The 24,213-nt window shown below is 44.1% G+C and overlaps 1 protein-coding gene across 1 annotated transcript; it reads right to left on the bottom strand.

The window, feature by feature from the left end:
• Positions 1-21,226: 21,226 nt before the first annotated feature.
• NKX2-8 (NK2 homeobox 8) lies at positions 21,227-23,362 on the bottom strand. The gene is made up of 2 exons (XM_033063256.1): positions 22,944-23,362; positions 21,227-21,806 (listed from the first exon to the last, which is right to left on the bottom strand). Exons 1-2 carry the CDS (start codon positions 23,107-23,109, stop codon positions 21,262-21,264), a joined length of 711 nt encoding a protein of 236 aa, XP_032919147.1. The 5' UTR covers positions 23,110-23,362; the 3' UTR covers positions 21,227-21,261.
• Between the last annotated feature and the right edge of the window lie 851 nt (positions 23,363-24,213).

Here is a 24,213-nt window from a genome sequence, read left to right as displayed (position 1 = left end):
TTAAGAGCTCCTTGATTACGTGTTTGTTAGTTGTTATGATCATTTTAAATTATCTGTGCATGGCTTTATAATGGGTTAAAAACTGTATTAAGCACTGTATTCTAAACAGGCCTTGATGAGGCAGGTGAATAGTGCAAACATTGTCGCTAGGAAATTCACTTCAAAAGAAATGTAAACTAGTTAACCTAAAACGTGTCATCAAATCCAACAGTCACACTTAGCAATGTAAGTAATTTTTTATGTCAGCTACTTCTTCAGAAATGCTTTTTTGCATGCAAAGGGTATTCCAGAAACCTTGTAGCTATTATATCAGAGTGTTTCTGTATGCAGTTTAAAGGGACTGAAACCATATTTTGCTGTTGGAATTTGAGGACCGAGTGAAGTAGTTCCAAATATACAGAGATAATCAATCTTGTCCTTGGTAATTACAACCAAACCCTGGGGGTTCTTATTCATTTTCCCACACATATTTATTTTGTTCTTCCTCCTGCAAAGAATTTCTATATTAAGCATGTCTGGGACCAGAATAAATAAAAAAATACTTTCTGCAATAACACCAGCATAAAAAGATAGCACCTTTTTGTTAGAATGCTTCTTTACCTTCCTTTCCATCAATTTAACTTCAAGTCAAATCATCCTGGACCATTACCCTTCCTTCTCCAGTTTGTTTTTCAGCTGCCTGGAAAATCTCCTCTGGAGCTGTTAACTGAATGGGGTCTGCTGCTTTAAAAGTCATGACTGTTACTAGTTCCCTGGCTACACTTTCAATTTTTGGAAAATTTGCAGTTTTTTGAAACAGCCAAACAGAGGTGTCATCTCCAGAAGATGACCTTCAGACCTTGAAAACCCATTGTTAGCCAAAACACTGACAAAAAGACATCATGGAGTCCGTGTGAAACGAGCAGTTGTAACTTCTGGAAGGATGATGGTGTTTTTAAAGGGCTGCTTACAACACTTATGTCCATTTGGATTTTTTCCTCTCCATTGTCCTGCTTATCACACTTGATTTCCTTCTGTGAAAGGATAGCCCACCTAGCTGATATAGGAAAGTCAGTAGATGTAATTTTTTTGGACTTCAGAAAAGCTTTTGATGCTCTCACAGGATCCTTCTGGACAAAATGTCCAGCCCATAGGTGAATGAACACATCATGGGATGGGTGAGCAACTGGCTCACAGGTCAGGCGCAAAGGGTGATAGTGAAGGGGGACATCAGACTGGGGACCTGTCACTGGTAGGGTTCCATAGGGATCCATCCGCAGCCCTGTGCTCTTCAACATCTTCATAAGTGACTTGGATGCAGAACTGGGAAGAATACTACATTTGCCAACAACACTAAATTGGGAGGATCTGTTGGCTTCCTCAAGGGCTGAGAAACCTTGCAGAGAGACCTCAACAGATGACAGGGCTGGGCAATCACCAACAGTATGAAGTTTAGCAAGGGTGAGTCCTGATTTCTGCACTTGGGATGGGACAACCCTGATTTTTGTAATAGACTGGGGAATGAGATGTTGGAGAGTAGCACTGCACAAAGTGGGGGTCCTGGTTGAGGGCAAACTGAGTCTGAGTCAGCAGTGCCCTGGCAGCCAGGAGGGCCACTTGTGTCCTGCAGTGCATCAGGCACAGCATCACAACCAGGCAAGGGAGGGGATTGTCCTGCTCTGCTCTGAGCTGGGGCAGCCTCACCTCGAGTGCTGGGGGCAGTTTGGGTGCCACAATATCAAAAAGACATTTAAGCTGTTAGAGAGCATCCAAAGGAGGGCAACAAAGATGGTGAAGGGCCTGGAGGGGAAGCTGTGTGAGGAGTGGCTGAGGTCATTTGGTCTGCTCGGACTGGAGGAGATTGAAGTGAGACCTTGTCACAGTCTTCAACATTCTCATGAGGACATGAGGCTGAGTCATGGGACGTTTAGGTTAGGTATCAGGAAAAGGGTGGTTGGGTACTGGAACAGGCTCCCCAGGAAAGTTCACTCAGCACCAAGCTTGTCCAAGTTCAAGAAGCTTTTGGACAACACTCTCTGGCACATGCTGTGATTCTTGGAGTGTCTTTTGTAGGGGCAGGAATTAGACTCAATGATCCTGATGGGTCCCTTCCAACTCAGTGTATTCCAGGATTCTTCAATTCTTAAATTAAATCATAGGTGAGTTGTGTGTACCAAAGTTGTGTGTACCAAACATTCTCTGTTGAGGTGTGTGTGTATTCTCCCTGCTCAGAAAATAAGGAAATGGAACCTTGGTTGACCAGAAAGTGAAGCTCTGGATGGGAAGTGAATGAAATGAATGGGAGATGTATTTATATTAGACAAACAGTCACTGCATGATTAAACTTGCTCTTCATTATTTCCATTAATGTCAAACACGATGCTCATGCTTGGAAAACAAAAGTGTTTCGTGGTTGTTATACACTACATAATACAAAGCAATGCTTACAGGATATAGACTTCCTCATTTTGATAAAGACACACATCCCTCCCTTATTCAGACAACAAAAGGAGCCTGGAGGACTGGGCGATTGCAGTAATGTGATGAACATTTCTGCTACCTTAGAGCACCAAATCCCCAAAATGCCTGATTAATTAGCTATTGCTTCCTACCTTCCTTGTACTTGGATTCTTTCTGGATCAACCCTTTGGATCAACGGTGGAGACAGGCAAAATTTTAAGGATAACACAGGGAAAAGAGACCATCCAAAATCAAAGAAATAAAACCCTTTCTAGGAAACCACCTGAGAGGATGCTTAAGTACAGCACACTTGGCTTTGACAGTTTGTAAAATTAAATACATGTATTATAGGAGATAAAGAAATTAATATAGGATTATATTGCCAATCTTACAATATTGGTTTTCTCATATAATTTGGAAACTCTAAGTATATCCCTATTTCTTGTACCTTTGTGGAAATTTGCCAGAGGAAGGAGGAAATGTAATCCTATTTAAATAACTAGCCTTTGGAAAATCCTAATTGCCTAGCTCAGTTTAATTTATTTTTAGGTCATACTGCCCTCTAGGGGATTAGGCAGATAGCGAGTGAGTTTTGCATAATGCAAACCGTTAATTCACAGGGGGAAAAAAAATCCCTTTGTACTGCAGTAGAACATAATAATTCATACTTAGAGCTCTTAATTCAGAATTTTGGGTGTAGTTTTCATTCATTTTCTTGGAAGAATCTTTAGAAATTAACATTGAATCTCTGCTTTCTGGTTGTGGTGTCCTTCCATGAACAGGATATTCAACTTTTTACATGAGGAACTGCAGTTAAATCAGGGAAACCTTCCCCTTGATTTCAGGTGGTGCCACATGCAAATTACGAGAAGCTTATGTACTTAAATGTCCTGAACATATGCATTTGTACATCAAGCATAAACTCTCATTCAATGTTTTTAGAAATAAAAAAGCTGCACTTATTTAAAAGAGAGAACACAGCAGTAAACTCACCATATCAACAGTTGTGACAGCTTTTAGATGGAAAATGAAATTAAAAAGAAGGAAATCAAAGTTTTGGGAAAGAGAAAGAAAATTATCAATACAGTTGACAGTTAGATAGGTGAAGAAACCCACAGGCCTTTTCAGTGATGTCAACACTTTCTAAGCAAGGACAGCAGCCTTCTGCAAAAGGCTAAAGGCTGGGCATATGCGTGCCTAGTCATCTCCATAATGCAAAATCTTGCCCCCTTCATTGTTCTTTGTTGATGTTCCTCCCTGCTGATTCCTGCCACTGACCTCTCTTCATTCCATTAAATTCTAAAATAGCAGTATAATTTTGGTTGGCCAGATTGAGTTAAGCATTAAAGGCTCAGAACTGGGGCTGCCCCACCAGGTCATCACTGCATGTTTTGCTTTGATAGCTGAAGCCATATCTACTTTGCTGCTTGGATTTTTGTTTTGAAGCCAGGTCACGTAGCAGCAGAGTTTTGGGGTTTTTTTTGAAAGAGGATCTTGGTCCAACAGCTCATGAATCACTGACCTGTGATGTTTTGAGAGCGAGTCCTTTGTCTAGGTTTTCACTTGGCTGTAGGAGGTTTGGCTGCCACTGCTCTCATCCCGCTCACCATATTTAAAGGCAGATATTGTGGGCAATTCTCATTTGATCCCAATTAATTTTAATTCTACTATGAACTGAGTGGACCATCTGCAGTGATCACCTGAAATTACAAAAAAACCCCAGTTTGTCCTGGCCTCTTCCCAGCATCACACTGGGGTTTTGTGAAATTTTAAAGCTGTCAGTTTCAAATGATTAAGCTTCTAATTTCAATTTTAGCGTAATTAATCCTATTGCATGTTAATGGTTCATGAGAGATTTGTCTACCCATCCTCTAGTTTCACTCAGCCATGCTCCTGCCTCCACAGACTTCAAATAAGTCTGTATCCATTTTATAAAAATTCTTCTTACACCTGAAAGGAGAAATTGCTCTGACGTCCTAGGCAAAACCACTCTTTCCTGCTTCCTTGCATGGCCATAGGAGTGTGGATTCATCTATGAAGCACGTTTTTATTTGATCAGGACAGTCCTATCATTTATTTAGACTTGTACAACCAGTATTGTACAAGTACAGAATTGACACACTGATGGTTTATTTTTCCACTTCTAGTGGCCCAGCTGTGTTGTGCTATGCTCAGTGGCTCCACAATAACTAGGTTTTCTGAGACTCTGATGATTCTCACCTCATCCTATCAAAATCTCAGAACTGTGTATACTCTCATATTCAATTTTCCATTTAGGAGCAGGGATATCTTTATTAGCGTATAAAGCTGTCCTGAGATGGTACAGTGTTGTTGAGTTGTATACCTGCTGATGTGCCAGAGTCTTGTCTTAGGATCACAGTCTACAGAAATGTTTGGTCTGGGTGGTTTGAGCAATACCTGTATCATTTTCTAGGCTAGAAATTAATTTCAGTGTTCCGTTGAGTCTCTGTTTTGTTCTGGGTTTGCATGGATGCTCCATTTACTTGTTCTGGCAGGGGTAGGATAAGCTCTTTCTGCACTGACCCAACTCCAGCAAGGCAAACAGAAGTGTCCTCACGTATTACTCATGCCCACACAAAGAGACTTCACAGAATCACACAATAGTTAGAAGAGATCTCTGCAGACCAGTTAGTCCAACCTCCCTACAAAAGCAGGGTCACCTATTGCAGATTACACAGGAATGTGTCCAGGTGGGTTCTGAGTGTCTCCAGAGAGGAAGACTCCATGGCATTCAAGTGCTCTACCATCCTCAATGTAAAGAAGTTGTTCCTTTTGTTGAGGAAGAACTTCTTTTGGTTTAGTTTATGGCCATTACTCCTCATCCTGTTGCTGGGCACAAGAGTCTGGCACAATTCTCTTGGCACCTGCCTTTGAGGTATTTATATGCATTGATGAGATCCCCCATTCTCTCCAGACTAAACAGGCTCAGGTCCTTCAGTCTCCTCATAAGAGAGAAGCTGCAGACACCTTTTCATCTCTGTGGCCCCTGCTGGACTCTTTCCAGTAGGTCCTTGTCTTTCTTGAACTGTGAAGAGCAGTGTTGAATCTAACACCCCAGAGGTGACCTTACTAGGGCTGTGAGAATGTAGACGTTCAGGTAACCAGGGCAACCACCAAACCAGGGCTGAAATGCAAAGAGTAGATTTATTTCATTACCTCCCTAAGTATGTTGGGCAGCAAAGACACACAGGGATGCAGGCTCTGTTAGGCTTAGTTCATCCTAGAGGAAAGAAACACACGAGGACACAGGCTCCATTTAGCTTAGTTCTTCCTAGTGGGCAGTGGCAGGAGAAATATATCAAAGGGCTTTACCGTGTGCAGTTTATCACAAGGCTGTGCTTTTAAGATCTCTCTTTCTCTCTCCTAGCAGGAGGCTCAAACCTGTCTGTGAGAGGTCCTCTACACAGGAATTCTACTCAAAACAAGCAGAGGATGAACACACTAGGCATAATAAATGGAGTTTTCCCACACCAACATTTTTAGCATTCCCAGTGGCAAGATCACTTTGCACAAAACTACTCCCTCCTCTTTGCCGAATCTTCTGGCTTTAGCCCTTTCCTCGCAGCAGGGGTGGAGCAAACAGGGAGGATCACCTCCAGCAACCTGCAGGCCCCACTCTTCTTCATGCACCCCAGGATACCATTGCTCCTCCTGGCCACAAGGACACACTGTTGGCTGATGGTCAACTTGTCATCCACCAAATTTCCCTTTCTATTCTCTCTATTAGTTTCTATTATTTCTCTGTAGCTATAGCCATTGCTTTCATCCTCATCCTTATTTCAGTGTACAGTTTCCATGCTCATGGAACACTCTGACTCACCTCTCTGCAGATTCCCAGCTGTTCTCACTGGGATTATAGACTGAAAATGATTTGGTGGGAATTGCATTGTCTGACTGCACAGTCCAACCCCTGCTAAAACAGCTGTCTTTTCCCCAGGTGGTGCATCCTTGCAGGTCCTACCTTGGAGGTGCCAACACAAGTGCTCTCACAGGAAATACGTGTGTGTCCTCCATCCATGGTTGTGCCAGTCCCTGCATAGTGAAAAGGGCCAGGGTTTGGTCCTGCAGTTATTTGTTGAAGCTTAACCTCTCTAGAGACGCTCTCAGGTTGTCTGTTTTTCTGTCAACTAATCATGCCATTTCATCCCTATGGATCCCACAGCAGATCTGTTCCCACTTTGGTTTTCAGCCTGTGTGAGGTATGAATGCAGCTGCACTGGCTCCCTGGGGAGAGATTTGCTTTTTAAAATTATGCATTCTCATCTAGTGGTCAAGATACGGGCAACCAGACTTGGACTACTTTTCCCTCATACACCTGTCCCTCGGTTTCCACATAGGCAGCCTCTTTGCAGGGAGGGATTGTGCTTGGAGATCCATATTCTCTAAGAAAATCCAAAACAACAATAAAATCTCTGCTCTAATTCAGAGAGTTAAACAAGTAGAAATATCCTGGGGAGAAAAAGGAAAAATGAAGGATAATGACAGGAGTCCCACAACTGCAGTTTGAAACAAAAAAGTAATTGCTTTTGCACTGGCATCTTAAAAAGAATTCAGTGAGGCTGAGCAGGTATCAGAGGAGCTTTTCATATTCTGTGCTGCTAAGCACAGTCTGTCAACCCCAGAAGGCATGAAGGATAAAAACTAAACTTCAGCATTCACATAACCAGTCAAGAACCAGTGCGGCTTTAAAAATCTCCTTTAAATGTAATTTAAGACACATTTTGCATAATATATTTTCTTAGATCTTACATGCCTGCATGAAGAACTTCTTGACTCTTTGAAGAACTTCTTGAAAACAAACAAGAGCTGATGGTGACTAAAGTGCTTCTCAACACAAGAGCGGCACTGCAGCCAGATTCTGCCACAGCCATTCTTGCATTAAGTAGTGACTTGGTCTACAAGTAGGATTTTTAGTCTCAGTCTGAGCACTGCTGGTGAAAGGTGCTACTCAGCCTGAGAAAAAAACCTGCTTTACAAGAAGAAATACAAGCCAAAACAACAGCTTCTCCAATCACAATAGTTGAGTGGGAAGGTTAAGATTTAAGATGCAATGCTTGAGTTAGAATTTACCTTGGAAAGTGGGGTTAGATTCTCTTTTCTGCAGTTCTCCTCAAAGCCACCCTGCTTGCCTGCTCTGAAGATCTAGTCTGCAAAACTGGACTCAGAGCCACAGTGTTCTGACGTATCAGTAGTATTGCTTGTGCACTGATTTATACTGACAAGAATAAAATCAGAAAGCAATTAATCGTGTTGCCCAGCTTCCTGTATGTCACAAATCATTCCATGTACTCTGCCTTGAGCCTCAAATGTGCATTTCCCAGGGGGCTCCAGTCTTCTTTAAAAGAGTCCTTGCATCAGCCAGTTACCTGCACATTTCCGATAGCACGAGCTTCTCCAAGACTGGGTTTGCCTGGCTTTCAGCCTCCATTTTTGCTCTATCTGCCTAGATTGAAGAGGGGTGTCCTCCTAGAAGACTAGAGCACAGCTGATCCTGTGGATCAGCCCTATTACTGCGCTGGGTTCAGGAATAAAATCCCATGTGTCCCTTCACATAATTATTAGCATAATTAACCCTATGTCTCCAGGAATAGATCTTTATCATACAATGAAATGATATTTCAGTCTTGTTTTTGTTAAGCTAAGCAGACATAATTTTTCAAGTATTTTAGCTTGTTATTTTAATCTTTCTTGGATTAGTTTGTGGCTTTTGTTTGCATGTTATCCTGCAGTGAAAATACGGATACAGCCAATAGTGCTAGATCACTGATCTCATCAGAAACAGAGGTGGAGTGAAACCACTTCCTTCCCCTGGCTTTCCAACCTGTTCTTCAAAATTCAAGGCTTACACTGGCCTTTTTTACTCTGTATTTGTATGTCAGTTTCCAATGAACTGATTTACTAAGTCTCTTTCAGGCTCTGCTTCCCAGAGATATTTTCCCTATTCCTTCTGTAATACCAGTATTTTTCAGTCCTTGATGTACTGCTTTCCTGTGGAAGTATGGAAATGCATTTTTGAAGACCCATTTTTCAAAGGAATATGGACTGCATTTTATGGTTGCCCTTTTTACTCACTTTCTCCAGTATACCTTGGATGCCAGGGATGGGAAGGGAAATGGATGGCCCTTCTAGCTTCAACAAACTGATAGATTAGCTCAGCCATCTTGCCATTTAGTCATTGAATCATAGAATGGTTTGAGTTGGAAAGGGCCTTAAAGATCCTCCAATTCCAACCCCCCTGCCATGGGCAGGAACATCTTCCACTAGACTGGGTTGCTCAGGGCTCCATCCAAACTAGTCTTGAACATTTCCAGGGATGAGGCATCCACAACTTCTCTGGGCAACCTGTTCCAGTGTGTTAGTTACCATGTTATTGACACAAGAGAGAAAATATTTTCTGCCATATATGTATGTTTTAACTTGGGAAAAATAATGTGAAGGGCTGGAAAATTGCAAAACATTGTGCAATTGCCTTCTTAAGGAATTCCAACCATTTGTACACTGAGGCAGCAATTTCATTGGAAAAATTCAGCATGATCAGTTTCCTAAAGTTTGTATCAGTGTAAATAAGCCCAAGGGGCTGCCCAGATTCTGGAATGTCCTGGTGAACTTAGCAAATAAAAAAAGACACTTAAATATATTTGTGTATGGGACAATTGTTACTTATTTCTCCAAGGAAATAGCCTTTGGATAAGCATGTGGCAGATCATGAGGTTTTCATTGAAGTCAAGCAAGTGATTAAGCGTTTCCCTGAATAAGACAGGCATTACCTCTCACTCTAAAAGTACAGGTCAATGCAGGAGCTTTCAGACTGTATACTTAGGCTTCCAAGTACACCCCTAAAAGGGTTGAGTGCTAGTTTTCTGAAGTGTGTAGTCTCCAGCAACACTGCATCCTCAGTGCATTTACTTTCTCACTGTACTATTTTTCTTCCCTTTTGGCCAGTGAGGGAGGTTTATTGCCATACATTTAGAAAGCACCTACTGCAATGTGGAGCCATTCCCCTGATCACAGGCTTAGAAGCTGTTCTGTGATAGATAAATACTGGTTTCATATCTACACAATAAACAAAACAAACAAACAAAGAAACAAAATCCCCCAAAACAAAACAAAAATCCCCCAAAACCACAGACAAACAACAGCAATGTTAAGATCAACTTATTTATTTTCATTATTTTTTCAATTGCTTTTGTTTCTGATAGAAAAAGTTATTTTCACTGAAGTTAAGATCTGCTATTCTTTAATCCCCAGGAAAATGATTACTATCATTTAAGAAAATTATATTCTTCCCAATTAAGCTGTTTTCAGACAATTAAATTGCTTCCTGATTTCCATAATTGTCTCTTTGCTAAGATCTACCTCTTTCCTGATTAGCAAGGTAGAAAAAACCCTTTGCTCTTACTCTGTACAATATTCAGCAGTTAAGAAAGATGTTTCAACAAATATAAGTAAGACTGTTCTTCCACATGACCTGCCCTATATATGCTGCTCTGACTTCACAAAGTCAGATCAAATAGCAAAATTGCCCAGAAGTGTGACCAGAAAAGTAGGAGGAAATCTGTTTTGGACAGTCCTGTGATGTAGCAAGCATGGGAGGCACCACATCCCAGCAGGCCAGCATGAATCTCTCTATCACTCACAGCTTTCATGAGGTAAGGACTGACTTCCCAGCCAGCCCGGGGTACTCAGCTGTGGATGTGCTGTCCAGACTGCCCCTCTCTGCAGTGCAGCAGAGGAGCAGCTTGACAGGATGTGCTTGAAAAATGCTGATACCATGGCACTGCCTCACAGTTACAGAGCACACAAAGATCACACTCTTGGTGGCTGCAGTCCTTATACTCCTCCAGCCATTTCACCTGCACATTGTCTGTCCCCACAGTGGCCACATCTGAGACTCCAGATCTCCCCAGAGCCGTACATAGCTGCCCCATGACAATGCACCTCTGTTTTCTCTCTTTCTGTATGCATGTTCTCTTCTCCCTTTCATTTATTTTTTCGCTAATCTTGATTTTTCTTTTTTTTTCTTTTTTTTTTTTTTTTTTGTTACAGTAGGGCACAAGCTCTTAATGTAAGAAGTTTAACACTTGTTATATAATGTCCAAATGTCCTGGGGAACTAAGTGTTATGGGGCTTCAGGAATGCCATGTGGCTTTTGGCCTGTGCAAGGTGCACAATGAAATTCCTGTGACTCTTTCCACATTTGTGGCATGGCTGCCCCTGCAACTTCATGGATGCTGTTCCAATCAATCCAGAGGGTCAATACCCTTAAGCTGGGTTTTGAAGGGAAGTATGTGGATGGGGAGCCACTGTTTCAAAGGATGTGTTACTAATTTGGAATGCAGACACTGGCAATGGACTGTTCTGAGAAATCAAGATAGAACATTAGTCAAAGGCTATAGACTGGACATCAATGTCAGATGATTAAATTAATCAGGTCAAACCTACAGCTGGGGATGGATGGATGGATGGATGGATGGATGGATGGATGGATGGATGGATGGATGGATGATGTTCCTGCTGCTATGGTGATGAGCAGCATCTGAATAGCTGGTTCGTGGTACTTTTAAAGGTAAGGATAAGGTGGAAGGGACATCACAGCTAAACACATGAGGGGCAGATTATTTTATAGAAGGCCTTTGAAAATGTAGAATTCATCAACTCATGATTTTCACAGCTCTGTCACTGTAATAATTTCAGTGTCCCAGTCCTTGAGGTCAAATGATGATATTGCAACACATGCAAACACAAACCATTTTAGCTCTTACTGAGCTGAAAGACCTCTTCTGAAAAGAAAAAATAGCTCAAAAAATATTTAAAATGTAACAAAATTGTTCTTCAAACAGAAACTTGGAGGCAAAAAATTATCCCTTTTTCTTCAAATCTCGTGATTATTTACATTGACCTCATGATTTTTGAGATCTGACTCATTGATTTTTAATACTTGTGTTGCACGGTCTTGAACATGTGGCACAGGCACATAAACAGAGTAATATAGCCAGAAAGATTCCTTCATTAGTGTGGTGGGTGGACTTTGGCTGGACACTGATGCCCACCAAGCTGCTCTACCACTCCCCATCCCAGCTGAATAGGGAAGAGAAAATAAGGCAGAAGACAACTCATAGGTTGAGATAAGGCAGTTTACTAAAGTAGAAGTTTCCATGTTCTTACGCAAAGAGAAAAAAAAGTTTATTCTCTATTTCCCATGAATAGGTGATGTACAGCCACTTCCTGAGAAAAGGGGCTTCAGCACCTGCAGTGGTTTCTGCAAAAGGCAAATACTGTATATAATAAATACATACTGTTCCTCCTCGTTTCCCTCACTTTCATGTCACACGGTACGGAATATGCCTTTGGTCAACTTGGAGCAGCTGGCCTGGTTGTGCCCCCTCCCAGGACCTTGGTGTGGGGGAAAGTTGAGAGACATCACCGATGCTGTGCCAGCCCTGCTCAGCAGTGGCCAGAACACTGGTGTGTTATCCACACCTTTCTAGCTACCAGTGCATCACACAGCACTGTGAGGGCTGCTGTGGGGAGCATTAACTCCAGCTCAGCCAGACCCTGCACAGTTAGAGATATTCATGTAAGTCTTAGATATCTCTAAAAATCTCCTTCCTTTTACATTTCTAACCAAAAGAAAGAAGTCCTGAAAGCAAATGGTTTTGCCTTCCTGATGTGAGGAGCTACTTTGTTGCAATGTCAAATGTCATTGTTATTATTAACTGCCTCTTTTGTCTTTCAAATTGTTCCATGAGAATTGACTTTGTATGAGCTTCATTTCTCTGTTAATAGTTGTATGAGAGGAAAGGTAATGGTGGTCAAAGGGAGGCTCTGGCACAGCCAGCCTTGAAAGAAACACGGATGGCAGAGCAATAGTTAAGGAGCAGTAGTCCTGGGGGACTAAGGAGCATGAAAATGAGGGAAAGATGGAGCCACTTAGCCCACAGGGTTTTTTTGGAGTCAAACCTCTGCTTTCAGCCTCATTTGGGTTGCTCTCAGGAATGCTGACACTCATTTTCTTCAACTTCCTGCCATTTTCACCTTGTGCTTTAACAGCCTGTCTCAAAGGGTCTTAATGAAGTGCAAATAAGTTTTGTCTGTGGAAAAGAATCCTGCAGAAAATACCATGTGTGGGAAGCGATCCTTCCCAACACCTGCATGTCCCCTTCAAACCAAGGGCTGAGCTAGCTGGAGTATGAGTGATACACAGATGATCAGTAAGCTCTTTGCTTGGCATCCCTTTTTCATTATGCTGCCATTTTAGAGAAATGTTTTTATAGCCTCTGCTTGATTTTTCATCAGATCCCTTCCTCCCTGTGATTCCTCCCTTCCTGCTTCCTACAGAATGTGGCCAGCTGGTTACTGCTAAATTTAAACAAAGATGTGCTACTTGTAACTCTCTTTGCTTCATGCACACAATATTACTAGCCTAACTCATCTAGCAAGAAGTACTTCTATTTTGATGTGCACAGAAACTGTAAGCCCAGATGAAGGTCAATGAAGGCTATTGCATAGATAGATCATGCTGACAGGGAGTGCTCTGGGGTTTTTTTGCAGCAAAGTGCTGATTCAGTGGAATTGGGAAATTTGAGGGGTACATGTGAGTGACTGTTCAGTATGTGGGAGCTTGACGGGAACTCAAAATTGGGTGTCCAAGGGAAATCCACCAAGCAGTTCCAAGAGCAGCAGCAAAGCATGGCCCAGGTCTCCATCAGTGCTCTAATTCTCCCATGCTGATGCACAATGAAACACCCAGCGTCTCCTGTGAAATACAAATCTTCCTTTCTCATCAGCTCTAATTACAACAGCATACCATGTTTAAACAACCCATAAAATAGGGCATCAACAAAGAAGTGACTCCTTGCATCTCTGAGATTCATGCAGCATCCAAGAGCTCAAACATCAAGGAGAAAACAGCAGGTAGTTTAACTCCCAAGATCTCTCCCCTGCTGTTGTTATCATTGACAATGAAGGCAGTGTTGTAAGTGCAGAGTGCAATGGACAATTCATGCACTTACCATATCTCGCGCTCTAGCTACAGGCGCGTGATTTTCTGAAGAAATGATGACAGGATCAAACATATTCTGGCAGATACTCACAAAATCAGAGCCCCTTTCACTCAGTAAATGACCGTAAAAATGCTTTGAAGATGACAATAAAAAGTTATTTAATCATGTTCAAAACAGAAGCACCTGCCAAGTCAATATGTCATTTTTTTACATGATTGGCTGATACAATGACAATAGTGAAAAATGCAAAGTGAGGCTGTTACTGCCCTGATTCCACAGTAGGCATAGCCTGATGGTGGAGAGAGAGAGCAAGGAAAGGGGAAAGAAAAAGCAAGACAGTCACACACACATTTCCTCAGCCTCCTGATTTTTTCAACTCTTTTCCCAGCTGTTACAAGGTGCCCTTGGAAACCTAGTCTGAAGATGTCCTTAGCAGCCCCCATTTTCTGTGAAGTCAGTGCTAGAGGGAGAAAGGGCACTGACCTAAGGCAGCGTGGGTGATTTTCATGCTGCCACAGCACAGGGGAAAAGGTGCTGGGGGGAAGGGTGAGGATGTGGCCTTCTGCTATCATCACTGCCTTAGGAGATCTGCACACTGGCAGGTGGGTGCTGGTAGAAATAGACACACGGAGTGTTATGTGCAGCTGAATGCAGATTTTTCAGGCAGCCCAGGAGAGCCAGCACCTACCACCAGCAGTGTGGGCTGTGGGGCCACCCCATGCAGCAAACAAGAGCCTGTACTGCAGCACAGCCTCACCACTACCCTTGCAGCTGCATCTACCCCAAATTCAGCAATTTTTTTAGGCAAGTCATTTACCTACTGGCTGGCATGTGCAGCTGTAGCATTGAAGAGCTTTCTAGCTATACCTGGTGCAAAACCTTCTTTTTGATGCTGATTGATTGGGTTATTTTCACGATTATCTGAAAGGAAAGTAGTGGTGATAATTTGCATCCCGGTACCTGAAGCCCACCAGGAAGCAAATATGAATGTTCATACTTAAAGATCAGAAAGGTCAGTTCTGACCAAGGACTGTCATCTCTAATGCACTATGAGCCATAGGGATCCCTGGAATTCGTTCTCAGCACAAGGCCAATATCCATGACTAAATGACAACATTTTTGCTCAAATATTCCATGAAATTTTTTCAGAGTCAGGGATTTTGTCACCAAATCCTGGTAAAAAAAGAGCCTTGTTATTCTACTAGTTAGGAATGGTGACAAATTTCAGAGTAGGTTTTGCCAAACTATTGGACTTTATTAAACTTTTCCAGCTGAACAGAAAGGCCTTTTATGCCCAAGATTATGTTTGCTGAGTGCTTTTACTTCAGTTCTTCATCAGCCTCTTTGGTAAGCTAGAATAGACAGGACACCTACCCCAGCCTTCCCTCCACAGGATGATGGCCAAGCCTTCATCTTTCCTGCAGCTCTTCCACAATGGCTCCTGAGTGCTTCAACATATTTCTAAAACGTGAACACCAGAACAGTATTCCTGTAGTGTCTTGAAATTTCAGAATTTCAGTACACTCAAAACTCAACTCTCTGTTGCCCAAGGAATATTTAAACTATAGTACTCAAAGCCAAAAACAATAATAAAGTCTAGATTTCTTTGAAGCATAGACAAAGTTATTTTTCAGTGGCCAAATCTGAATACAAAAATGTGGCAGTATTCACACACATACACATTGAGTCTGAAAGTTATGCAGTAGTAAAATTATTTCCCCAAGATCATCATATTAGATATGAGTGAAGAAAATAGAGTGCTAAATTACTGGTTTAAAAAGAAAATATGAGGGAGGAAAGAATATGAATACCATCATATCAATACCAGCCACCACTAGAAGGCAGGTAAACCATGCACAGAGGAAATAATTGTGGTGATGAAGGCAGAACTTCAACATTAAAGATCCCAACAGTAGCATCCTGGGGCCATGTAGGAGAAGTAAAGGGAAAAGCTTGGCAAAACCAGTCACATCCACCTTTTAACTGTGCATAAAAATCATCATCAGAAGGATGATAACATGGAACTCACTGAAAGCCACAGAATAATGGAAGAGATCATGAGGACCTCCCAAACGGTGTCCAGCAAGCAGAAGAGGAGTTTTCTGAAGTGTGATGACAAAGCAATCATCATGGATGATACTGCATTTTGCAGAAAACAGATGTGTCCGATTAGGAGCTCTACATGAATGCACACAAACAACAGAAAGTGCTTTTTCTCTCCAGATCAATATTTTATTATATTTTAAGTAGTTATATTTATGATTTAATAAAATCGTGGTTAGTGTTAAATATCATAAAGCCATTATGTTAGTACAATCCCCCCACCGACTCAAACAGGAAAATAATGACATAAGAGGAAAGCTGCATTCCTGTGTCAGATGCTTCCTGCCAACAAATACTGCAAAGTCAAACACTGTGGGAATGTCAAGAAATAATTTTTGTCCACAGTATGAACTAATGAGCAAGATTATCCTGCATGGAAAATGGCCCTGACTGTTCAAAAGCAGCATGGACAGTCCCATGGAAATACATCCTGTGCACCAAAAGTGGCGAGGAGATTTATTCTTTTCACTCTTGTTACTGGTTTTCATGTCTTTTCCTTTTCTCTGTTTCTTTTCTCTTTTAAAGTATTACGCATCTAGAACCAAATTTTTTCAGATTCTGAAGAGGATCTCTAACTCAGAAGTTTAAGAATTAGATTGAGCAAAAGCCTGTGAAGAAGTAAACAATTAGGTCTCCTTTTATTCAGGAAGGCAATCTGAAACCAGTGGATGTCAGTAATGGATTTTTCTCTGTGTTGGTCCTGAATATTGGAAAAAATTATAGCTGTGTTCTGGAGAGATTTTTGCTTTTTCCAGAACACTCTATGACCTCTTTTAAACAGAAAAGCTCTGGAGAAAGCAGGATGAAAACTGGCACAACTGCCAACATCCTTGGGCTAGGCAGCTGACTTCCTTCATCATTTAGAAGGCAATTGTGAGCCTGAATATGATAAAAAACAACCTCATCTCACAGCTCAGTAGTCTGTGCTTAGTGGCAGACAGAGATCTCTTTAGGCTTTTTACACCCAGTAGATGTGTGATTTTTAAAACCATTTTAATAGTGTTACTGTTGATCTGAGCTCCTCTGCTCTTGAGTTTTACTTGAGCTCTATGCTTGAGGAGCATAAAGCTACTTTTCTGCTATAGGTAACTCCATCCATTGCCTCCTTTCCCACAGGAAGTTTGTTTTAAACTGAGTGCCATGGTTTAACTCCAGCCAGCACCACACAGCCAGCAGCTCATTGTACCACTGAGGGGATGGGGGAGAGAATTGAAAGGAAAAAGTGGGAAAATTAATGGTTTGAGATAAAGCAGTTTAAGAAGAAAAACTAAAGTCACTTACACAAACAAAGAAAACAACTCACTTCTTCTCATGGGCAGGCAAGTGTTCATCAGAGCTCAATCACATACAACAGTTACTAGGGGAGACAAATTCCAGAGCTCCGAACAACCCCTCTTCCTCCTTCTTCCTGCAGCTTTACATGCTGAGCATGATGCCATATGGCATTGGGTATCTCTTTGATCAGTGGGGGTCACCTGTCCCAGCTGTGCTTCCTCCCTCATTTTTGTACACCCACAGCTTTCTTGATAGTGGGGCAGTATGAAAAGCAGAAAAGGTCATGATGTAGTACAAGCACTGCTCTGCAATTACAAAAAGAAGTCTGTATTATCAACACCATTTTCAGCACAAATTCAAAGCAATCCCATACTAGCTACTGTAAGGAAATGAACTTTATCCCAGCCAAAACCAGCACAGAAGCCTCCTGAAAGTTACATGAGGTGACTGGGATCCTTCTGCCATTGCTGATAGTGGTGGCACTTGAATTTTTGTCAATTTTTTAAAATGTCTAGTAAGTGGAGTGCAGTCTTTGTTTTGCAATCCTTTGTTCATGGCAGGAATTCTGCTATTGTAGTGGCAGAGTTCACTACCTGATGGCCAATATGTGTGGGACTGGTCCAATGCTCAGGGGTTGGAAAAGAAAATTGCACTATCTAGGCTTTTGAAGAAAAGGCTGAGTACCATTACTAAGGCTCAGTAACTGCTATTCCTTGTATCTTAGCTGTTCCCATTTCTCAAGAAGCAGCAGCTATCAGGGACTCAAGTCCAGTAAGACGCTATCTTAAACAATGAACTACAACTTGTGGAGGTCACTGAGTGCAGGGAGAGCCAGAACTAGGCTATTCCACAAAGAGTTGGACCTGTTTCTGAAAACAGAGAGCTCGCTGTGATCCTAGAGCATCAGCTGAGCTCTCAGCAAGGGTGGAAGGCCTATTCCTATCAAATGCTATGAGGTACAAGGGGATGAAATTCCAAAAGTTTCGACAGACCTGACCTACACTTAGTTAACAATACAGTCCGGATGGGTCATTAACCAAGACATACATACTGCAAGGCTGCCAGGAGCCTTTTCTAAGTCAGTGACAAGAGAGTTCGGAGCATGGCAGAGTTCTGCTTCAGAGGTGAGGTCTTTCATGTTTTTGCTATTTTTAAAATGCATGGTATGTATATATACAAAGATGAATGATGGATGTGCATTGGCACATCTTGCTCATGAAGTATCACAAAGAGGCTTGATCATATGCTCTTTCAGAACTATTGTCCAAAAAAATAGAGGAAATCTGGTGACTTGTTTTAACGTCTTAGTTCTAAGTTAAAAAGCCTGTGCCCAGTGGCTCCCACTGAAACAGGGCTGGGCCTTTGCAAAGTCAATAGTTTATTTACTGACTAAGAATAAAGCACCCAGGAGTATGTTTGTAGATGTTAGCAATGCTTTTCATCAGCTGAAGATGGTATTAGGTCTTGATCATGGCATGCTTATTCATTAGTTTCAGTGAAATTCACAGGTCTGTTTGCAGGGTGAAAGTAACAATGAGACCTGATGGGGGGAAAGAAACAGAAAAGGCAGAAACTGTGCATTCAACCCTTTGAAGAGGAGGCAAAAAAATTCAAACCAACAGCTGAGATGATTTTGTGCCTTATCAAAAAACAACTCAAAGTAACAGAAAATACACAGAAAGGTACTAAGTTTCTCTTGCCCTAAAGCTGTTATCAATGACACTTGTTAAGTGTCCTCTTCACAAGACTTTTTCTTTACTGTAACTCTCCATAGACCATTGAATTGTCTCATTATTAATAAATTCTTCTTCTACTTGGATGCATTAAATTAAGGGGGCTGCTTTTCTCTATGTTTGAACATGACTCTGTCATCTTTTCTGCATCCCTGTTGAGATGACTTCACTCACCCTGCAAGAGCACCTCGTTAGCCTTTGCTAGAGCCTGGGAATTGCACCTTTCCCACTCCCTGGATTTGGTAAAAGGCAACACACAAATCATACATTTTTTTGTGAAGAAACCCACATCAGGTGACATTGCAGGTGGTGATTATAGAAAATCACTGCAACATGGGTTTGGGAAGGGACATTACCCTATCATTACCTGGATGTACAGTAGGTCATAAAAGCAGTAATTTAAGGAAGCCCTCCTATTTTACAGAGCCTTCACATGGTCATGAGTAGGTTCCTGGACAGGACAGCAGCTCAGATGAGCGAGGAGCCAGGGAAGGACCCTTCCAGGTGAGATGATGCAAACACTCTGTGGAGTAGATTTGTTCTGAGGACGAGCAGTCTGGTCCCGTTGTCTTTGTTTCCTTTTCTAATGACTTTATCACACTATTTCCATAGATGATCCTGCTGCATAGCTGGGTCGCAAAGGGTTAAAATGGAGGGCAGCATCTGTACTTTTAAAACTACATGCGACAAAGTCCATTGCTTGAAGTCTGGGTCCTTTCTCCCCTTCGCCCCTCCCCAGTTTCCAGTAATCATTTATTATAGAGGGGTTTTATGATACAAATTTGATAATCTCCCATACACATTGGCACTGTTCTAATTGGAGTTGTAAGCCCATAAAATTCAAGCCCTTTGTTTTCATGAAGGCCACAAGGTTTTAAAAGATGCTATTGTACCGCCTAAAACCCATAAAATTGTCACTAGGGACTGATTAAACAGTCCTGAATTGAAACAGTGCGGATTTTGTCTAGGTCCTTTTCATGCACAACAATGCTCTTTTCAACCTCCAAGACAAAAGGAGGTTTAAGGAGCGATTCTCTGGGAGATTCTTCTAAGATAACCCCATCCATATGGGAGACAAGGTGGCCAGCAGCTGAGACAGAAAAAAAGAGAGATTTCGGATGGCAGGAGGAAAAATAAAGGGAAAGGGGCGGGGGAAGACAACAACAACAAAAAATCAAAACCCAACGATCAACCAAACAATAAAACCAAACCCAGGTGACACAGAAGCTGTGTTTCCCCAGGTCCTTCCCGCACAGCCCAGAGGCCTGATCCGCTCTGCGCCTCAATCTTGGCACACGGCTCCCTGTCCGAGCAGGGAAGGGGATGCAGGTGGGAGGACTGGCATCCCTTCCTTCTCCCCAGCCTGTCCTGCGCTGTAGCTGGGTCTGATCCTCCCGCACCGAGGACAGAGGCGACATCGAGCCGCCCAGGTGGAGAGTGCGAAGCTCTGTGTAAGGTAGGGCTGGGAGGAGAGCGGAGCCATTCTGGCGGGGGAGGCGGCCAAAATCACCCACGGAAACCGGTGTGTGCTTTTGGTCACCTCCTCATCCGCGACGGCATCAGCAGCACCTCCCAGCTTCGCTCTCCGTGGGCTGCCCACGTCGTGTAGGCAGCACATCGCATCTCAGGGGCATACCTCGTCCAAAATTATGACCTTCCAGAGAATAAATAAATTTTTAAAAAGTAATAAAATTCCTATTCAAATATCCTTTTCCTCGGCGTTGTCTGCATCAGTCCCCGTGGGGTCTTTGCCCCAAATATTCCCTCCTCGTTTGTGGTCCGCAGGTGCTGTAGGAGGGATGGAAGCAGTCGATCTAATCCATATTTCAGGGACCTGGGTTTAGCTCTGTAGGGGGTTTAAAGGTTTTTTTTCCCCCTTTGGCGAATGGCAGAAAATATGTATTATTATTATTATTTTCACCCCGAAGTAATAAAATCGATAGTTTATCAAATAATTTCAAAATATCATTTTCTTGGCCGTCCTTCCCCAGTCGAAATTTGGAACTGTTTCAGGGTAACAGAAAGATTCTTTTAATTCTGGATCCTGCCTCAGTGGCTCTATGGAAGACATCGCCGCTCAAAACGCAAAGTCGTGGGGAGTAGGGGTCTCCAGAGCGGGAGACTCCGGGCTCACGCTTCTCGTAGGAATTATCACCGCGTTTACTGTGAGATGCTTGAAGCAAAATTTATTTACCGTTTACCGGCTCATATAGATAAAATAAACGAACTTGAAAGTCAAATTCGACTGGAGACCAGTATTTAAGATTTTACAGCACAGGAGGCAATCCTACGAAACAGGAATCGTTTTGAATCGTCACAACTACACTTCGCCGGGAGAAACTTGCTTGCCAAAAATCATTTTATTAGTCACTGGAAGAGCCAGCTATTTTAAAATACACTAGGTCACTAAGATGATCATTAATTTTTAACAAGGAATCTCTCGAACAGGAGGAGGAGGAGCAGAGGTTTTACAAAATTCGCGCCTCACGCGGCTTCCTCGCCCTGGGGTGAGGCCGGCGTAGGGGAGCGTGGCCCCGGCCAGCTCCGTCCGGGCCTGCCGCCGCCCCGGAGCCGCGCTCCGCCGCCCGGCCCGCACCGCAGCGCCTGCCCCGCGCTACGGCCGGGGCTGGGGCGGGCCGCCCCGCGCCCGTGGGATGAGTCCGGCCCCAGAGGGCTGAGTGCCGCTGTCACCATCCCCAGGAGACGACGGCGGGATGCGCTAAGTGCTGGTACGCGGGGAAGACGCCGAGGGCGGCGGCGGGCGGGCAGGCTCGGTAGCCCTGCAGGGCGAGGGCGGCCTGGGCGCTGCATCCCGCCAGGGCGCAGCCCAGCTTGGGGCGTGCCGTGGGCGCCGGTGGGCTGGCGGGGCAGCTGCGGCAGGGCTCCCCGTCCCGCACCAGGACCGGCACCACCACCCGGCGCAGCAGGGCTGGCGGCCGCGGCTGGGGGCTGCCGGGGCCCTCGCTTCGCGCCCGCTTCATCTTGTAGCGGTGGTTCTGGAACCAGATCTTCACCTGTGTGGGGGTGAGGCTGAGCAGCCGGGCCAGCTGCTCCCGCTCCGGCGCCGAAAGGTATCGCTGCTGCCGGAACCGCCGCTCCAGCTCCAGAGTCTGCGCCTTGGAGAAGAGCACCCGCCGCTTCTTCTTCTTCTCCTCGGCCTCCGAGCCGCGGGCGGGGAGCGGCCTTTGGGTGGAGTCGGGCAAGCTCATCTCCGGGCCGCTCTCGTCGGAAGCTGGGGACAGCGAGTGGGTTAGGGAGAGGGAGCAGCCGGGGCTGGGGAGCGAGGCAGGCATCGAGGAGGCCGCCGAGAGCTGAAACGCCTCTCGCAGGGAGAGCCCCGGCTGTCTACCGGGACGGATTAATCCCAAGAGTCAACGAGAGATGTGAGCTAACCCCAGGAATACATTAAACCTAGCCCACGGGACGGAGAGGGCTGTCCTCCCGTGGCTGACCCGCTTTTCCCCCCGGTAATCCCCGCAGGTGCACGGCCGCTCCGCCGCGCACAGCCCGGGGATTGCGGGTTGCCAGCTCTCGTGTTCCCTGGCTACTGAAACAGAATATGGGGCTACCTGGTCCTCTCATAACTGCTTTTCACTCGCCGCTCGATTACCTTAATAATTAATTTATCCCGGTGGTGTTCCCGCACCCACTCAAAGGACGATCACCCCCTGCGCACACACAGGTACACAACAAACGCCGTGTATCTGCGGCGCAGTTTAAGCGTGCGAGGTGTGACCGATGTGCTGCACAGCGGGGTTTGCGAGCTGCAGCCCGCCCGCCGCGGCGGCAGGTGCGTGGGTCTGGGCGGTGGCGCGCAGGGCGCTCCGCGGCAGCTCGGGAAGGCGAGGCACGGAGGGATGCTCAGCTTTCCTCTGCGGAGCGCGGGGTGGCCTCAAACCCTTCAGCACAAAAAATCAGGATTTCTTTCAACAGTAAAACGAGGGGAAAAAAATAATCCGGAAAGTGGTCTTAAAAGATAAGCGCACAGAGAGGTGGACACAGCCTGAGGCTTTGGTTTCTGACACAGCTTGGAACATGCACAGACCTTAAAAACAAAACAAAACAAAAAACCCAAAAAACAAAAAACACAAAAAAACCCCCCCAAAAACAAAAAAACCAAAACCTCTAACAACAACCCACAGCAAAAATCAAACCCTCTTTTCTGTCTTAAAATCGTGGCAGGGGCATTTCTGCTGTTTCGTTGCTGCAATTCAGTAATATTTTATAAAATTCCCACCCTGTATTTCCCCGATCCTGTAGGCTATGTACACTGTCAATTCGCTGCTTCGCATCTTCCTCAAAGAAAGGGGGGAAACAAATATAAGGTAATTGTGCTGAGATGGAGAATTCCTGTCCGTTTTATACTCACAGGGATAGTGATTTCTCTCTGTTTCTATCCACCCTCGATACGGCGAGCCGGTGTAGTTCTCCGCTGAGTGGTGATGGTCAGAGGCTTGCTTTATGCTATTAGCATCCTGCTCTGGTAAATCCAAAATGCTCCTCACTGTAAAACTGATCCTGCCAGATGTGGCCATGGTAGGTTGTGCACACCCCCCAAAAAATATCAACCCAAACCGAATCCCCTTCCTTAAAAGCGGCGAGAAATGGACTGTGTCCAGTTACTGGGGAATCTCTCGGTTCAAGAGGACCTTCCTTTCCATCGCCACCTAACCCCAAATATTAGTGTCGTTTACAGAGGTGTCCTGTTTATATAAACAGTCCTCCCCACTGCAAACACTGCCTGCTTTCAAACCGTCCCTGTCTATAGGATGCTAAGTACCTGAATTAGTCAAGTGCTAAAGCCCTAATGGGAGTAGGTGTAACCCCCCCTCCCGCCACCCCCATGAGAGAATAACCCGTTACCTCCCAAAGACAGCAGGAAACAGGCGTCATCATTACATATTCTGTCTGATTAGCCAAAAGTGGGGACAGATAATGGTAATTGTTAGCAGTGAATAACATCTTGGGTGGCATGTGGATGACCAACAACCACCCCCCTCCATCCGCCACCGAAGCCACCAGCGTCCCTTCTATCCGCAGACAAAGTGAATCCTCCCAGGACATCCGCAGAGCATGCCGAGAACCCCCTCCCCACTTCTCCTTCTTTATTCCCCCCGGCTCTCTTGCCTCTTTCTTTAAATCTGGAAGGAATTTAAGTAGTTATATTTTTTTTTTATTTGCCGGGTTGTTTGCAGTGCTATCCCGAATTCTCTTCTTCTTGTTGGCATGTTTCCTACCCTCAACGGGGCACTTTTCACACCTCGGCTGAGGTCTCGATGGGGAAGGCTGGCGGGTGTGTGTGCGTTAAGGAATGGAATCTCTGGAATGGGGTTTTTTGCGTCTCCTGGGCAAGGTAGATGGAAGGTGCACCTTTTTCTCGAGAAAGATGATGGCGGGAGCTTGGCATACTCGCTCCATAAGGAAGAGTCGAGAGAGGGGTAGGGGTGTTTTTAGTTTTTTATTTATTTATTTATTTATTTATTTATTTATTTTTAAATCACCAGTTTGTGTTGTACTAACCCAGGGAATATCCCCTCGGGCGAGGTGTGTGAATGACTGAAATGACTCCAGCTGGGGAGAAGGAGAAAAGATCAAACACGGCGCGTCTATTTATCCACGCCGTCCCTGCAGAGCGCCGC

Source organism: Catharus ustulatus, chromosome 6 (genome assembly GCF_009819885.2).
Source record: "Catharus ustulatus isolate bCatUst1 chromosome 6, bCatUst1.pri.v2, whole genome shotgun sequence".
NCBI classification, from domain to species: Eukaryota; Metazoa; Chordata; class Aves; order Passeriformes; family Turdidae; genus Catharus; species Catharus ustulatus.
Note: the sequence above shows the minus strand (reverse complement) of the source record. Positions and strands in the feature narration are given on the sequence as shown.

What these genes read in the sequence shown, in the direction of transcription:
- NKX2-8 (XM_033063256.1), bottom strand. Translation starts at nt 23,109, where the DNA reads ATGGCCACATCTGGCAGGATCAGTTTTACAGTGAGGAGCATTTTGGAT. An exon ending in AGAGAGAAATCACTATCCCT is followed by an intron (nt 21,807 to 22,943) that starts GTGAGTATAAAA and finishes CGCTGTCCCCAG; the next exon opens with CTTCCGACGAGAGCGGCCCG.